Source organism: Solanum dulcamara, chromosome 2 (genome assembly GCF_947179165.1).
Source record: "Solanum dulcamara chromosome 2, daSolDulc1.2, whole genome shotgun sequence".
NCBI classification, from domain to species: Eukaryota; Viridiplantae; Streptophyta; class Magnoliopsida; order Solanales; family Solanaceae; genus Solanum; species Solanum dulcamara.
The window spans coordinates 9,506,511-9,524,677 of NC_077238.1; the positions used below are offsets into that span (position 1 = coordinate 9,506,511).

The window sequence follows — 18,167 nt, forward strand, 5'->3', positions numbered from 1 at the left end:
AATAACCGTTGAGATAATAATATTAGGTGATTCTTCTCATCTATTTTAGCCTCGATAGATAAAGTTATCTAGTAATTATTGTTGATAAAAAATGATAGATATCTTATAAAATTAATTAAAATACGCAAAAATTTATCAGGATATCATTATAAAATAATAAAAAAAGAGAAGACCTCGTAGGAAATTTGACTCTTGTCTCAAAGACAAATGATATCACCAAAGCAATTCTGTCTCTATCATCTCTTTTCATGATTAGTTGATTTTTCTACTAATTAGTTTTATTTTATCTTTTCTTCAAATAAAATAAAATAAATTTTCTTAAAATAGAATCTCTCAATTTGGGAATATCCACTTCAATCATAACACAAACCAACCAAACAACAAAAAGGCCCATTTTTTACAATCTCAATCTTCTTTTCCAAGAATTCCAACCCCAAAACAACTCTGAATTCTGAAGAAAACCCAAATCGGAGCTCAAATTTCTTCACCCAATGGAACTTTAATCGACTCTGAAGAATTCCCAGAAAGCCCAAAAATCAAGAATCTGCAATTTACTGTTGAATTCACTGTTTTCAGTGATGTATCGACCTCAGAAATTGTGTACTTTAACATTGTTATGGATATTGGGAATTGGGTTAGGGTTAGGTTTTGGGGATGCACTGAAAATGCCATTTAGGGTAAAGGATGTACTTCCTGTATTGCCGCGTCAGGTTTCTTGGCCTGTTCTTAACACTATGCATAGCCCTGTTGATTTGATGCCTACTTATATTGGATCTCTATCTCCGAATAATGGGTCGATTAGTTGGAAAGGAGCTTGCTTTTTTGAGAATGAAGCAAGGGTTGAGTTTACCGGTCCTGGTGATCGAGGCATTGGCGGTGCTACTATTCGTCTATCGGTTTGTGGATTCATATTTTTTGAATTGTGAATTTAATTTGTGTTTAGTTGATTTGTAGATTAGTTTTTGAATGGCAATTTTTGGTGGCCCGGTGTTTAATTGATGAATGGTGATAGGAATAGCTTGAAAATGTGAAGATGGTTGTTGAATTTTCTGGCACCCGAAGGTGTAACGGTCAATGAAGTGGTTAAGAGCCATGTAGTCTTAGGTTCAAATCCTAGTCTAGATGAAAATCATTAGGTGATAAAGTTACCTGGTACCTGTTGGTGGTGGGAGGTATGTCGTGGAATTAGTCTTGGTGTGCGAAAGCTTGCGAAAGCTGACCCATACACCACAGTCATAAATAAAATTAAATAAAATTAAACTTTTGGGTTGAAGTTATGTTGCTGGATTCTTTATTTGGGTAGGTGGCATGTTGGGAAGACTAATAATTGAATGCTTGCGAGCCGAATTTAGGCTTCATATTTCTGTGTTGTGAATATAGTTTCTGTTCAGTTGATCTGTACAGCAGTATTCACTGGTAAGATGCATAGGGCTGTTGTTTTCTGTGGGAAGTTATGTTACTGCCTAGGGCAGGGGTTGGGAGAGTGTGGTGTTGGAAGACTAAGAATTGCATGTTTGGAAGCCAAAATTTTACAAAATACTTGAATTGGGAGGTCTGGAATTAATTTTACTGGTAAAGTTGCAGAATGCTTCATATTAGGATGATATTCACACTTGATGTTCTAACAAAGTTTGACTTATTGTTGTGAGTATTAGAAACAGTTGTGCATTTCTTGCCATTATCTGGTAGTAGGGTGCAGAAAAAGGGGGAGGGAAAAATAGGGTATTTTTTAATTAGTTGCATGCGAAGAAAGTCAGATTCCTGCCATTTATGAAAGCTGCTTGTTGTGGCTGTTTCTTGCTACATAAATGAGCCATACGCAACAAGAATAAACATGGAGCACGACTTGCTATTTGCAGTGTTTGTTTTGCCATCTAGCTGCTTAAATGTAATTCAGTTCCAAGGTTTTTGTAAATGCTCTAGCATTTAAAGTAAAGCTAGGATGCACGTGGTAGAAGAAGCATGCTGTTTTGTGGATCCACCTTCACCATGTATAAAAAGTTAGATCCTCCTATTCAGTTTAGATATCCTCCAGTTCAATATTAGATTTTCCATGCCTGTTCCTCAGATTAGGCCCTCATCATAGAATGTTCTTTCTTGTTCGGAAAAAAATAGTCTTTTCCTCCTTGAATATGCCTGTAGGTGAACTATTTAAGAGAACTGTTGTTTTGTCTTCTTTGTGTTAACTTTCTATCTCCACTTTATTTTGGATATTTTCATAAACTATCAATTTTTACAATGATCATCACCAGCTTCCTACACCTTAATCAATTTTTTTGCTTTACCTATCTGGTTGGCACTGAACCCGAGTGTACCTTTATGGCTAGCTACCTTTCATAACCTAAAGGTATTAGTAGCTCACCTCACAAATGTCGTTTTGGATGTTCGTACCAGAAACTATCAACCTTTGCTGTTGTAGCTCTATCACAGCATTCATCTTTTTCAATTTCAGGAAAGTACTGAAAACAACATTCCCCAACCAGGAAAAAACTACTCCTGTCATAACTGCAACTAAGCCTCCTACGATCTACCAGGCGACCCTTGATTAACTTACAGATAAGTCTTATTTATGCTCAATCAGCAGCTAATTAACACCACAATATCCATCCTTATCTTCTTCCACATCTAGATCCACCTCTGCAAGCTTCTGTCTGCATGGTCTTTGAAAATTTCCAGCATAACTTTGACCACTATGCAGTTCAGGAGGAATTTCATTTAGGCTCCTGGCTGTTGCTGATGTGTTTGAATAGTTTTGAGAAAACTTTCATTCGATTAGTTAATTAACTCTATTTAAATTCAGTTGATTAGTTAATGAACTCTATTTAAATTCAGCATCTTTCAACAATAATTTCATGTTGTAGAACTTACCATAAAAAAAGAACAAATAATTTTAGGTTGTGAACTAAGGGAGACGTTAGAAAGATTATGAGTTTTTCGTTAATATATTTCTTTTTTAGGAAAAGAAGAAAGATGATGAGTTTCAGAGGTGGAAATAGTGGGTTAGATATTTACATTGAGCATTTGGGAGGGGGTTTATTCATTTATATGTTGTGAATTGGGTATATCTTCATGTTATATTTTTCTTGCAATCCGCTTGTAAACATTTCTTTTGAGCCGAGTGTCTACCGGAAACAACCTCCCTACCCCACAAAGGTAGGGGTAAGATCTGGGTATGTTGTTGTTTTTGAATTGGGAGGAGGCTTTATAAATGTTACTTGATGAGTTTAGATTTTTTTTTTTTAGGGAGGGGCGGGGGTAGGGGTGGTGGTCGGGAGTTGTGAGCTTCATTTACTTGCATTTATGGATGACATTCCCTAGGCTTTCTGATGGTTCATCTCTTATCAGCAGAATAATGCTGGAAGAAATATTTCCTTTGAAATTTGTGGTGTTCAAGCATCTATTGTTCGAAATGACTATATGAATGTTTACCCTCTTGACACCTAGATGTTTCCATGAAATAGAAACCAATGGGGTGATAACAAGTGAAAACTGATATAACACCTTAAGAAAGAAATTCAATTTTTTTTTGGTATCTCTATATACTTGTTCTTATTCTATTATGCTGTTTTTATTTGTACAAGACATCCTTAGCACAGTTGTAATTCAGATTTCATTTATCCACTTTGCAGACAGGCGCAGCACACAGCTGGACGTGTATGGATCTGTATGTATTTGCTACACCTTATAGGATAGCCTGGGACTACTACTTTTCGGGCCATGATCACACATTTAAAATTGAGTCATGGGAGGAACCTGCTGAAAGGGAATATGTAATGCTCTTGTTTGATCCCTTTTTCTAGTTCCGATGGATGTCTATACATTTATAATTGATCTTTAAGCAACTGTTATGCAGGTCAAGCAAAATGGAATCTCTGTATTTCTCATGCAATCAGGAATGCTCGGAACCTTGCTTTCCATGGTGGATGTACTACCCCTGTTTTCTAACACGGCATGGGGCCAGAATTCTAACCTTGCTTTTCTGAAGAAGCACATGGGTGCGACATTTGAGAAACATCCACATCCACAGCAGGCAACAATTAACCCAGATGATGTTCATTCTGGTGATTTCTTAGCTCTGTCAAAGATACGTGGACGGTGGGGTGGGTTTGAAACTCTTGAGAAGTGGGTCACTGGTGCCTTTGCTGGTCATACATCAGTTTGTTTGAAGGATGAGTTGGGTAATCTTTGGGTTGGTGAATCAGGACACGAAAATGAAAAGGTGAGCAAATGAGAAAATCTATGTATTTCTCCACTTAACTATATGGAGAAACAGTACTAGCAAACCTCAAAAAAACATCATTTTCCATGTCTCATAAATACATCCAGTTACAGTAAGTCTCCTTATGCCTCCCTTTACTTTTATGCAACTTTTCTTATGGATAGCAGTGGACTTCTGGTGAGTTACTATACTCCATTGTGCTCCCTCTCTACCTCCGGAGGTAGGTAGGGAATATTCTGTGAGTTTTCTTGTTAGCTTTTAAAGCCTGTATAGGCCTTGCATTTTAATTGCATGAACTGTGGAATTCATTCTCTTATTTTTGTTTTAGTTTGTCCATCCTGTTTAATCTTGGTTAACTGTTTCTTGTGGTATATCTTTGCAGGGTGAAGAAATTATTGCAGTTATCCCTTGGGATGAATGGTGGGAATTGACGCTCAAGGATGAATCTAATCCACAAGTTGCTTTGTTGCCCTTACATCCTGAAGTGCGCGCGAGATTTAATAATACCGCAGCATGGGAATATGCTCGGAAAATGTCCGGGAAGCCATATGGTTACCATAACATGATTTTTAGTTGGATTGACACAGCAGCTGATAATTACCCTCCACCTCTTGATGCTCACTTGGTATGTCTCCCTTCCTTTCCTCTTGATGCTCACTTGGTATGTCTCCCTTCCTTTCCTCTTAAAAGTATAAAGTATGATTATACTGAAATATATCTAAGATGAGCAAGTAGCAATGGATGTTTGTGTCTCCAAAGCAACTAGGTGAATTGCCATATGTCCATCAATCTCAATGCTAACTGGTAGACAGATTCTCAACTCACAAATGACTTATCTAACGTGCATATATTCTATCCTTGGATATAACTTTTCTCAATTATCTCTAGGAAATATCTTTATATAGATAAACTTATCATATATCAGTCATCAATATATTTGCATTTTTGGAAATTTAGAAGGATCTATGGTTATTGATTACTACTCCCTTCCCTGTGGAACCATTTGATAAAAGAACCTTTCTCAAAAGAAAAGGTGAAAAAGCAAGTCAATCAAAACAAAAACAAAAATAGCAATTGAAGGAATAGTAATTGGTTCATCACTACCCTCTTCTTCCATTTGAATAGAACTATTGGACAACTTAGTGTGGTTTCTCAGCAGCGACTTTTGTTGTCAGGTGATTTCTGTCATGTCCATGTGGACAAGAGTGCAGCCAGCATATGCTGCTAACATGTGGAACGAAGCTCTGAATAAAAGGCTTGGCACTGAGGTGAACTGAGCATGTTATATTTTCTTGTTAGAATCTTTTGGATGGAAACTTGAATAACTTCTCAACTATTAGTATGGCTCATCCCCCAGTTTCATTTGTTAAAGACAGATTATTAGTTCCCTCTTAAATACTGAACTTTTCCTCTTTGGTCCAGCAGTACGAGCAGTTCATGCATATATTATATTAGTATTATGGTTTTTTGCTCCAAGGTAGGCATGAGAGTACAAGTCTGCATACCTGAATGTTCAGTTTTTTAAGTATAATTGTTTAGGTCTAGAAACAAGCTATCTTGATAGAATTACGTTGAAGGAAAAATATGAACATACCCTCCAACCTCCTCCTTTCTGCATTTCTATGTCAAAAAATAGGTGAGCATACTGAATTGTCACATCATTTGGTGACTCGAACATAGAGGTACTCCTTAACTCTTATGAGTAACAGTACAGAGCCGTATTCTATAGATGATCTTCCTTTACATAGACATTTAGCCTTAAAGCAAGTATAAGATAACATTATGAGCCCGTTTGGATGGGCTTAAAAAAAGTAACTTTTATGTATGAAATGCTTTTAGAACTTTAAAGTGCTGAAAGTTATTTTTATAAATAAGCAGTTGAGTGTTTGGATAAAAGTGCTTAAATGAGGAAAATTATGTGAATTTTAGGGTTAAAAGAATAAAAAGGGTAGTTTGGGAATTTAGTTAAAATATAAGTGATATAAAAGTAATTTCCATGGTCAAAGAAAATGACTTTAAGCACTTAGAAAAAAAAAGTTAGGAATCCTAACTTTTCATTTTTGACTGACTTTAAGAACTTTCTGGCTTAAAGTTAGCATTAGGCAAACACGTCCAAAAGCTGAAAAGGGGTTTTAAGTTGGTTTTGACCAACTTAAAGCCAATCCAAACGGGCTCTATATATTGAATAATGCTTTGGAAGGCTTCCTCCTCAGTTCAAGTTGAATAGACTTCACTTACAATATCATATTATAACTGCTTACATATAGAGAGTTATGTACAAATTGATAAGACTTCGCTTACAATATCATATTATAACTGCTTACATATAGAGAGTTATGTACAAATTGATACCTCTCTTACAGGATTTGGACTTGTATGGTATTCTTGCTGAAACTGAGAGACGTGGTATAACATTTGATCAATTGCTGACCATCCCGGAACAAGATGAATGGGTCTATAGTGATGGCCAATCCACTACATGTGTGGCCTTCATTCTAGCAATGTACAAAGAAGCTGGAGTTTTTGGCCCTATTTCCAACTCTATTCAAGTAACGGAGTTCACTGTGGGTATCGAAGCCTTTGTTTCATCTTTTATAAGGAAAAAAAACCTTCCATTCTGTTAGTGATACCAAGGCTTTCTTAATGCCTGCAGATTAGAGATGCTTACATGCTCAAAATTTTCGAAGATAATCAGACACGCCTCCCAAGTTGGTGCAATGGTGGAGACAATAAGGTCTCTTTCTGCCAGATTCTTGGCGAATATCAAATGGAACTGCCCCAGTACAACACATTGGATCCCTATGCCAACATGAATGAGAATTGTCCTTCTTTACCTCCACACTATGAGAGGCCCGGGCGTTGCTGAATCTGTACTAAACTTGTGTGTCAGTGTATCCCACGGGATCTAGCTTTGTTGCTATTTATTAAACGTGTATCAGGTTATCTAGTATATGAACGTACTCTGCTTGTTCTTCAGTTTCTACATGAAATATCTATATATGTACATAGTTCATGCAAATTGTAGTTTCTTAGATGTTCAAGCCTATGCTAGTTGATAGATGGGAAATAACAATAGAATAAGTTATGGACTCAATGCCTCCAAGTCTTGTTGTGATGTCTGTTCTTTTATAAATAGATAATGAGTTACTGAATCTTCATATGGATACTGAGCATCTACCACAATAAAACAACTAGCCCTTGATTCAAGCAAAGTGGAATTGACTATATAAATTTTCACGGTTCATCTCGCTCCATTTAACTTTGTCTCAGACCAATATTATAAATGAATTAGCTTGTTAAACAACTTTTTTTATGTTTACTACTGACATGTACATTTCTAACAAGACTAAAAGACTCCCAACATACAAAAAGGAACTGGATGAATTTTTGGCCCTTTTTATCTCAATCTTGATATACATACAACTAACTACCACAATTAGGAGGAAGACATAACAACAGGAAGAATTACTGGAACAATATGCTTAATACTGGAAACTAAAGTAACCACAGTTCTTCATCCCAGAGTTGTTCAATTGTCTTGTAAGGTCCATAAGGAGATGTGTAATCCTTACCAAGACAAGCTCTACATTGTGGGATTTCACTGATCTTTCTGCACTCATCATCACTTAATGACCAGTCGAAAATCTGAAGGTTCTGTTTTATTCTCTCTTTGTTATAGCTCTTCACGACCACACCAATGCCTTGCTCATAACCCCATCTTAGAGCAACCTGGATTTTGCATGTTCGGATTTTAAGTTATATGCACTGATACTGTCGATGTAGTTTTAAGTTAAAAGTCATCTTAGAATACCTGCGCGACGGTCTTGCCTTTGGCCTTTGCTATTTCTTTGAGCACTTCAGATTCTATAACTCTGTTGGTTCCATAAAAGGTACCTATGGATCCTAAAGGACTATATCCAACAACAAGAACTCCATTTCTCTTACAGAACTCTCTCAGCTTCTGTTGCTGCCAACATGGACTTACTTCTACCTTGCAAATCAAGAACAGCTCAAATCAGAATCCTATCTTTTCACAACCTAATTTTCTACTCAACCTTATTTTATCAAACACAATTACTTCATCTGTCCCAATTTATGTGTCTTACTTTTCTTGTTGGTCTGTCCCAGAAATAGTGCCTCTTTCCATATTTAGTATTTTTTCCAATTCCAACATTCAACGTGACAAGTTTAAGACCATAAAATTTAGAGGACTACACATCTTTAATTTAAAATCACAAGATTCAAATCTTCCTTTATTTCTTAAACTATGTCCAATACTAAGATACTTAAATTGGGACAGACAGAGAATGGAGAGAATGGAGGCTCTGACACAGGTGGGACAACATTTTGGGAAAGTCCGAGCAACATCGATTTTCTCTTAAAATACCTGATTAACAGCAGGGAGAATCTTGGCAATGGCAAGAACATCAGCAAGCTTCTTGCAAGAAAAGTTGCTAACTCCGATGGACTTGGTGAATCCAAGTTTATGGCACTCTTCCATTGCTGCCCAAACTGACTTGAAATCCATTGGATGGAAGTCCTCCTTTTTAATTGGGTACTCATGAATTCCTGGCTTAGAGCTCACTGGCCAGTGTATCAGATATAAATCAATATAATCCATCTGTAGATTCCTGCACAAATACCATTTATCCTCAAGGGAATGATTCATAGACAAACAAATCACATGTTTCAAAAAAAAAATTTCTTTCTTAAATTCCGTACAACAAGAGAACAAGTGATTTCTTTCTATTTGTCTAAGTCTTAGTCTTGATGAGCAAAATTACGTGATACATGTGATAGTGACAGGTAATAAATACTTATAGTCAAATTAGTATATGCATAAGTGGACTCAAACACCACTCTCATTAAAAAAAAGTTATCATACTAACAAGATTAAAATTTACTCCCAACTAATTGGTACTATATGTATAGAATGTCTTTATCCATCATATCAAAATAAATTAGAGATAATTCTGAGATAAATTTTTAGTACCCTTAATATCTAGTCTGATTACAAAGTTTTCAATAACTTATTTCAAAATTAATAATTACTGGAATAAATAGTCAAAATGACAAAAATACCCCTTCAAATCCTTTTTGTACATCACTTTTACATCATTTACACTTATGAAAAATATTTTTATAAACAAACAACTTATTCTTGCAAATTACGCAATGCATATAAGTCTTAATACAACAAACCAAATATTCACTATGAAATAATACCACGATAACTAATCCCAATCCAATCATAACTTGTTTTCAAACCAAATGACCCCTTAGTTCATAATTTAACTTTATTATTAACTATAGTCATTTCTCAATGCATTGAATTTTATTATATTTAACTATGATATAATAAAATTATCATTCTATTTATTGCTCTTTAGGATTGTGCTAAATCAATACAAAAAATGAACGACGCGACTAGTTCACTAAAGCAAAAATTTAATAGATAATTGAATTGGGGATTTTTTTGAAGAGAATTTTACCGTAGGGTTTTGTTGAGAGCAGGAAGAACATGTTGAGGATGAGCATCACTACACCATAGCTTTGAAGTGATAAACAATTGTTCACGAGATTCAAGTAAGCCGCCATTAATTGCTTCGATTATGGCTTCACCCAGTGGTTCTTCAGAATTGTATAAAGCAGCTGTGTCAAAATGCCTATACCCAACCTCAATTGCTTGAACAATTGCAGTTTTAACGATTTCTGGTTCCACAGGAGGATCTGCTGCCGTGCCGAAACCCAGCACCGGAATTCTCCGGCAGCCGGCCGGAATGGGGATTTCCGGCATAGGGGTTTGTTGTTGCTTTTGGTTCATGTGATTTCTGGCGTGCCGACGTTATTTGCTTCCTTAATTTTATTATACTGTTATTTAAATATGATGTTTGTTGTGATTGACATTTAAATTATATTGTATCATATTTGTTTAAATATTAGAATTTCAAGGTTTGTTTCGAACCTTTAAGCATTAAGTTAATTTCTAATCTTCTATTCAAGAGATTTAAAATTAATATATAGACATAAAAATTTTAAAAAATATTTTATATTACCTTTAAGTCTGCCCCTGTTACCCCGTACTCTACTTTCTTAGTAGATTTATTATTCAAATTATGGATGTGTGACATTATGTAACGACGAAGAACATTCAAATGTTATATTTTTTAAAACAATATAATACAATATAATACAATACAACACAATATAATACAATACGATATATCCATCCAAAACAATGTGTAAAAGTTTGTACCAAATGACCCCTATTTGGTTCCTGTTCCTTCCCATCGCTTTCTTCTTATTTATATTTGGGATTTCTTCTCATCTACTTGCAAGGAGACTTGTTGGGACTCTTTCTCTCGAGGGCGAGGATCTTTCGAAAATACTTTTACTATTTTGTGGAGATAATACTAATGTCTGTCTACACTCTTTTTTACTTGTAAAATTTTATTGGGTATATTATTATTGTTTAAGAATAAAGTAATTTAAATTATATTTTATTAAATTAACTTTATTAATAATAATTTAAATTCTAAATTTAATTATTATTACTTTTATATATTAATTAAAATACAGTTTTACCTCACTAATACTTAAATATAGTAAATTAATATAATTTGATATAAATATTAAGTGAGAGTAATAAGTTTTAATCGAATCTTGTTCATTTTTTTTTAGTAGAGAAAGAAAATAGTGACCCTATTGATACATAACATTGTTATAAAACTGTAAAAAATAATAAGAATGATAAAGTAGAAGAAGATAGAAGACTTCTTATTCTTCTTGAAGGATATTCAGTAATTGAGGGATATTCACAAATCAATTAAAATGAAGAAAAATTATTTTATTTATAATATAAAATTGACAATCCCTAATTAAGTAAAATTCCTAATTTTTCTCTAAAAGAATCCACATAATAGACACTGACATTGAAGTAGCTAGAATATCATATATCAATAGAGATGTATATTCTCAATCAATTAACTAACCTCAACAATGAAGTACATGATCACATATAAGGTAAAAATGTATGTGGAACGTGTGAATTTTATAATCTGTGTTGTAAATAATTTTATGAATGCCCATTATATCCTTTTCATGCCTATAAAAGACATTGCTATTTGAATGGAAAAAATACACAAAAACTAAGGAATACAAAGTTTCCTTTCTTTTCTCTCTACTATTTCTCCTCTTTCTTGGTTTTCTCTTGTGATGCTAATTCGATTTTAGTTTTTAGTCTTTACTTTATAACACATTATCAACACGAGATTCTACCGTCTCAAAGTTTGAAGGCTAAATTTGAAAGCTAAGGTATTATAATTTTCATTCTATTTATTATGGCTAATCTGACTAAACTTGAGTTCGTTGTCCTTCAAAGCTCAGACAAGAATTATCTTTTATGGGTACTAGATGCTGAAATCCATTTGAATGCAATGGGTCTTGGAGACACCATTAAACTTAAAAATAAAGCATCAAAACAAGACTGTGCTAAAGCAATGATATTCTTACGTCATCATATTGACGAAATTTAAAAAATTGAATATCTCACAGTCAAGGATTCACTCATTCTGTGGAATAACTTGAAAGAAAGATATGACCACTTGAAAATGGTCATACATCCAAATGCACGATATCATTGAATGCATTTAAGGCTATAAGACTTTAAGTCTATTCATGAATACAATTATGTCATGTTCAGAATTACTTCTCAATTGAAACCATGTGAAGATACGGTTAGTGATATTGATATGATGGAAAAAACGTTCTCCACATTTCATGCCTCGAATGTGCTCCTACAACAACAATATCGAGAGAAAAGTTTCAAAAAATATTTTGAACTGATTTCTCATCTTCTCGTGGCTGAACAAAATACTGATTTGTTAATGAAAAATTACGAGAATCGACCTACTGGATCTACACCACTTCCTGAAGTGAATGAGGTGTACTCCTACCATGCTAGACGTGGCAGAGGTCGTGGTCCTAGTCGTGGACGTTGTAGTGGCCGTAATTATGACCAAAAACGAAATTCTTTTCCCTAGTGTCAATCATGCACCAAAGAAAAATCAATATAAAAAGGGAACAGAAAAAGACGAGAAATATGAAGCAGTTAGAACAAACTGCTTTCGATGTGGTAGAAGGAGTTACTATGAACATGATTATTGTACCCCCAAATATTTGGTTGAACTTTATCAGGCATAACTAAGAAAGAAGGATAAAAATCCTGAAGCTAATTTTATGGCCGAAAATCATGATGCCTTCACACACTTGGATGTGACAGATTTCTTTGCCCACCCTGAAGGAAAGATAGATTATTTGATTGGTGATGGTTCTGTGAATATGCGAGAATTTAATGATCATGTTTAATATTTGTTAATGATAATATTATTAATGTTTGTTATTTTTTTACTGTTGAGAAATAAATTATATAAATGTTTGTTCTTGTCCACATATATATATATTTTTTTATATATATATATATAATAAATATTTGTTCATGCATTACTACAAACTTAACTTTTAGTTATGGACATAAAATAATGCTAAAGATAGCAATCTACAAATTTTCAATAATAATAATAGAAATTTTTTTATGATAATAGAAATATATTTTTTATGATAATGATTTTTTTTTATGATAATGAAAATATTTTTTATGATAATGGGAATTTCTTTATATAATGGAATATTTATTTTTTTGATAATGGATTTTTTTTTATAAAATTTGTCCCCTCAACTTTATTAAAATCTTTTGATAAGATTTGTCCACTCATCTTATTTATCACTTTATTGTTAGATTTTGTCTCTCCTCCACTTTATTTATCATTTTTTTGCTAAGATTTACTTCCCTTACTTTTCCTTATACATGATTTAGCAAAGTGTGGTATTGATTTGTTACTACTAATTTGTCTATTATTTGATTTATTTGATTCTCTTTATTACAATAAAAGGGAGTAATGATTTTATATATACTATTGCGATGAAAAATTAATCAAGACTTTAAGTTTGTCATGATGACTAATACGAAAAAAAAGAACACAAAAAAATAATAATTTATATCCACATAAATAATTATCATTATTTTATATATTATTATATTATCTAACTTTTACTTTGAAATAAATTACATAGATAAAGTATTAATAAAGATTTATTTCATTCTTTTTGAAGATATGGATAATTTTCAAAGCAATTATGAAGACATTTGCTTGTTGATTCTGGTACAACGCATATGATATTAAAAAATGAGAAATATTTTTCTCATTTAAATATGGATAGTATAAATGTCACTACGATTTCTAGTAGTGCTAATTTGATTGAGAATTTCGGAAAAGCCATTATAATTTTGCCAGGGGAACTAAACTCATAATAAATGTTATGTTTTCTCCTCAGTCTCAGAGAAACTTGTTGAGTTTTAAAGATATCCGTGAAAATGGTTATCATATCAAGACAATTGATGAAATGGATCTTGAATATCTGGGTATAATAAAAAATGCCTCCGGGAAGACATGTGTTATAGAAAAGTTCTCGGCCTTATCTTCTGGATTGTATTGGACAAAGATTAGTGCAATTGAGACACATTCTATAGTAAATTTGAAGTTTACTAATTTCAATATTTTTGTACTTTGGCACGATCGTTTGGGACATCCTAGATCTATAATGATGAGACGAATTATAGAAAATTCAAATGGACACCCATTAAAGAACCTAAAGATTCTTTCAAATGGTGAATTTTCTTGTACTGCTTGCTATCAAGGCAAGTTAATTGTGAGAGCATCACCAACAAAAGTTGGGATTGAGTCCCATGCGTTCTTGGAACGTATACATGGGAATATTTGTGGACCTATTCACTACCTAGTGGGTCGTTTAGATACTTTATGGTCCTAATATATGCTTCTTCTAGATTGTCTCATGTGTGCCTATTGTCATCTCGTAACTTGGCATTTACAAAATTATTGGCACAAATTATATGATTACGAGCACATTTTCTCGATAATCAGATTAGAAAAATTCTCCTTGATAACGCTGCCGAATTTTCATCCCAAGCATTTAATGATTATTGCTTATCGATTGGGATAAGAGTAGAATATGTTGTAGCTCATGTTCCCACTCAATATCGTCTTGCTGAGTCATTAATTAAAGGTTGTAGTTGATAGCAAGACCATTGCTTATGAAAACTAGGTTGCCCACTTTTGTGTTGGGTCATGCAAGTTTGCATACTGCAACACTTATTCGTCTCAGGCCGATTAATTATCATAAGTTTTCTCCATTGCAATTGATTTTGGGTCAAGAACCTAATATATCCCATTTAAGAATTTTTGATTGTGCTGTATATGTGCTTGTAGCACCATCACATCGCACTAAAATGGAGCCCAAAGAAGGCTAGGAATATATGTTAGGTTTGAATCACCCTCCATTATTCGCTACCTTGAACCATTAAATGGAGATATGTTTACTTCTCAATTTGCAGATTATCGATTTGATGAGACGCTTTTTTCAAAATTAGGGGAAGAAAATTGTGAAAGCAAAAGAGAGATTTTATGGAAAAATCCATCATTGTCTCATCTTGATCCACATACTTCTATTTGTGAGAAAGAAGTATAAAAGATTATTCACTTTCAAAAAATTGCAAATCAAATGCCAGACGCATTTACAGATTTGAAAAGGATTACTAAATCACATATTCCTGTAGAGAATGTCCCAATTCGAATTGATGTTCTTGTAGGACCATCTACTAGTGTCATAGTTAATGAGTCAAAAGCACGTTTGAAGCGTGGTAGACCATTAGGTTTTAAGGATCAAAATCCTAGAAAAAGAAAAAGAAAAGATCAAGATGACACTATAGAAGAATCTCCTATGAAAATTCAAGATGTGAGTAATTCTGATATCCTTGAAGAGACCAATGAGCTTGAGACTCAAAGAAATAAGGAACCATCTATAAATTCAATTGATACTGAAGAAAATCTGAATCGATCAAAAATAATAGTCGATTATGTTTTTGCGTACAATGTTGCGACAAGAATCATGCAAGATATTAAGGATCTTGAACCTCAATCTGTTGTAGAATGTCGACAAAGAAATAATTGACCAAAATGGCATGAAGCAATTCAATCAGAATTGAATTCACTTGTCAAGCATGAAGTTTTTGGACCTATAGTTCAAACACCTGATGGTGTTAAACCTGTTGGTTATAAATGGGTCTTTGTACAAAAAATAAATGAGAAAAATGAAATACAAAGGTACAAAGCATGTCTTGTTGCACAAGAATTTTCACAAAGGCCAGGTGTAGATTATGATGAGACATACTCACCAATTATGGATGCAATAATATTGCGTTATCTCATTAGTTTCACGGTCCATGAGGGACTTGTAATGCATATGATGAATGTGGTTACAACCTATCTTTATGGATCACTTGATAATGAGATATGCATGAAAATTTCCGAAGGATTTAAGATACCAAAAATATATAGTTCAAAGTCTCGGGAATGTGATTCGAGAAAAATATGGTTTGAAATGTGACAAAGCAGCCACAATTATATATGAAGATAATGCAGAATGCATAGCACAACTAAAGGGAGGATTCATAAAAGGGGATAGAACGAAGCACATTTCGCTAAAATTTTTCTACACACATGAGCTCTTGAAAAATGGTGATATCAACGTGCAACAGATTCGTTCGAGTGAAAATGTGTCTGATTTATTCACTAAGTCTCTACCAACTACAACCTTCAAAAAGATGGTGCACAAGCTTGGAATGCGAAGATTCAAGTCTTTGGATTGATGTTCTCATCAGGGGGAGTTAATACGCGTTGTACTCTTTTTTTCTTACGAGGTTTTGTCTCACTGAGTTTTCCTCGGAAGATTTTTAATGAGGCAGCAATCAATGCGTATTAGAATAATTATATATATTTGTTCTTTCACTAGAACTTTTATTTTACGTGGGCATCCAAGGGGGAGTGTCGTAAACAATTTTAGGAATGCCCATTATATCCTTTTCATGCCTATAAAAGGCATTGTTATTTAGATGAAAAAAATACATAAAAACTAAGGAATACAAAGTTTCCTCTCTCTTTTCTCTCTACTATTTCTCCTCTTTCTTGGTTTTCTCTCGTAATACTAATTCGATTTTAGTTTTTAGTCTTTTACTTTATAACAATTTGTGCAATGTATCAAAATATTTTTAAATTTTATACTCTTGAAAATGTCATGTTAGAGATTAAGATTAAGAAATTACTAGACGTAGAAAATAACATTCTTTTAAAACTAAATTATAAAAAATAGGCACATACATTGAACAGAAGAAATAACTAGAAATAGTACTCAATATGTCAATCCATCATATTTCTCAATTCCAACAAATTTCTTTTCCATGCATGCTCGAAATTAGGACTTAATTTAGCCTAATTAATCAATGCCAAATTAAACAAGCAATTATGCCTTGTGAAAATTGAAACTTTAATTCTCGAATTGTGAAGCATCCACAACACGTACATCTCTATTTCTTTGGTCGATGTCCATCGTATACATATTATAACTCCTTTAATACAATGATGCATGGTTAATACAATGGCAACAATGAGTGTAACAAGAAAAAAAGTGAGCAAGATCCAATAGGTGACAAAAATAGCCATTTTCCACCACTTGGAATCCATATTAATAATAATATATTAGAATTAATTGAGTAATGTCATTATATTCAGATTCGATAAAGTCTTTTAATGATATTTATATAGAATGTTGATTATAAATATTTATATTATAATATTTTTGTTAAATATAATATAATGATAATTATATTATTGTCACTAAATAATTATCGCAAAATCCTTTACTTATTGTAGCGTTAGTTTGATCGGTATAGTCTATATCTTGGCTTCTTTCTCTCTTCATAAACTAATTCTTTTTATCATTTACAATTTGTCAGAATTTTTATGTACATTAGACACGTCAATTTTTTATTGTTGCACCAAAGTAACTAAACGATAAAATTACTCCACTTTTCTTAAATATCACAAAGCAAAATTATAGATTATTTTTTTGGTAATAAAAAGTCACTCAACCGTACCTATATATATCATATTCAAAATGCTAGTAATATATATATATCCCCTTAGTTAGATCCCAGCTTGCTATCTTTATTTTTAAATCTCTTCAATTTTGACTGATATAAATTAAATCCAAATTTAAAAAATGTCACTTTTTCCCTTGCAAACATGAATGAAAAAAAAATACAAATTAAATTTTTGTGTATTAATTTCTCTTGTGTGCTTCTAGTTCATGTTAACAAATAATTTAAAACGGATCAATATGGGTTGTGGTGCAGTGATGAGACTACTCCTCCCTAACCAAAGACCTCGACTTCGAAAATTAGTATAGTCAATTATTAATCTAGGAATAAATGACAAAATTATACATCCCTCATTTGATTCATTTTATATAAAAAAAACTGTGCACTATTAATAGCATAGTCTTTTAAGAGAAAAGATTTGAAGAAGAATGAGGAAGCTCAAAAAAGAGAGAAAAAGAATATAGTCTTGATACGACTAACAAAATAAATCATATCGAGTTATGATTTTGGTATGATGTCCTTTAAATGTGGATTCACATAGAACATCGCGTCACTATATAAACATGAATTTCTACCAACAAAGGAAAAAGTAATAATTTGAATAATTTTTTTTAAAATCGACTTAAATTTCTAGACAAAGAATCTCTTTCTCTAGATATACTTAAAACAAATATTAAATTGTATAATGATAATACTAAAATAGAATATATGATTAATTTTGAGAAATTGAAAGAATGATGATATTATTTTACTGCCTTTCAAATTGTATAATTTTATGTTCCAAAATTGACTGGTTTCCATTTTTCATTTTTTTTTTGGTTTTAATTTAATTTGGCTGTTGGGCCATTTTTCAGATATTCTTTGTTCCTTTATTTT

General features: G+C 32.9%; 2 protein-coding genes across 2 annotated transcripts; one reads left to right on the forward strand and one right to left on the reverse strand.

Annotated features, from left to right (window-relative positions):
- The first annotated feature begins 302 nt into the window (after positions 1 to 302).
- On the forward strand, positions 303 to 7,238 carry LOC129880275 (uncharacterized). Its single transcript, XM_055954238.1, has 7 exons — positions 303 to 896; positions 3,630 to 3,770; positions 3,854 to 4,219; positions 4,602 to 4,844; positions 5,395 to 5,487; positions 6,583 to 6,783; positions 6,873 to 7,238. The coding sequence occupies exons 1-7, from the start codon at positions 579 to 581 to the stop codon at positions 7,083 to 7,085; spliced, it is 1,575 nt and encodes a 524-aa protein (XP_055810213.1). The 5' UTR covers positions 303 to 578; the 3' UTR covers positions 7,086 to 7,238.
- Positions 7,239 to 7,582: 344 nt separating this feature from the next.
- LOC129880276 (non-functional NADPH-dependent codeinone reductase 2-like) lies at positions 7,583 to 10,105 on the reverse strand. The gene is made up of 4 exons (XM_055954240.1): positions 9,712 to 10,105; positions 8,607 to 8,850; positions 8,031 to 8,210; positions 7,583 to 7,948 (listed from the first exon to the last, which is right to left on the reverse strand). Exons 1-4 carry the CDS (start codon positions 10,041 to 10,043, stop codon positions 7,715 to 7,717), a joined length of 990 nt encoding a protein of 329 aa, XP_055810215.1. The 5' UTR covers positions 10,044 to 10,105; the 3' UTR covers positions 7,583 to 7,714.
- Between the last annotated feature and the right edge of the window lie 8,062 nt (positions 10,106 to 18,167).

Excerpts from the sequence above, each read along its gene's own strand:
- LOC129880275 (XM_055954238.1), top strand. The coding sequence starts at position 579 with ATGTATCGACCTCAGAAATTGTGTACTTTAACATTGTTATGGATATTG. Across the intron at positions 4,220-4,601 it reads CAGGACACGAAAATGAAAAG|GGTGAAGAAATTATTGCAGT; the intron begins GTGAGCAAATGA and ends ATATCTTTGCAG. Across the intron at positions 5,488-6,582 it reads ATAAAAGGCTTGGCACTGAG|GATTTGGACTTGTATGGTAT; the intron begins GTGAACTGAGCA and ends CCTCTCTTACAG.
- LOC129880276 (XM_055954240.1), bottom strand. The coding sequence starts at position 10,043 with ATGAACCAAAAGCAACAACAAACCCCTATGCCGGAAATCCCCATTCCG. Across the intron at positions 8,851-9,711 it reads GCTCTCAACAAAACCCTACG|GAATCTACAGATGGATTATA; the intron begins GTAAAATTCTCT and ends GTATTTGTGCAG. Across the intron at positions 7,949-8,030 it reads AAGGCAAGACCGTCGCGCAG|GTTGCTCTAAGATGGGGTTA; the intron begins GTATTCTAAGAT and ends TGCAAAATCCAG.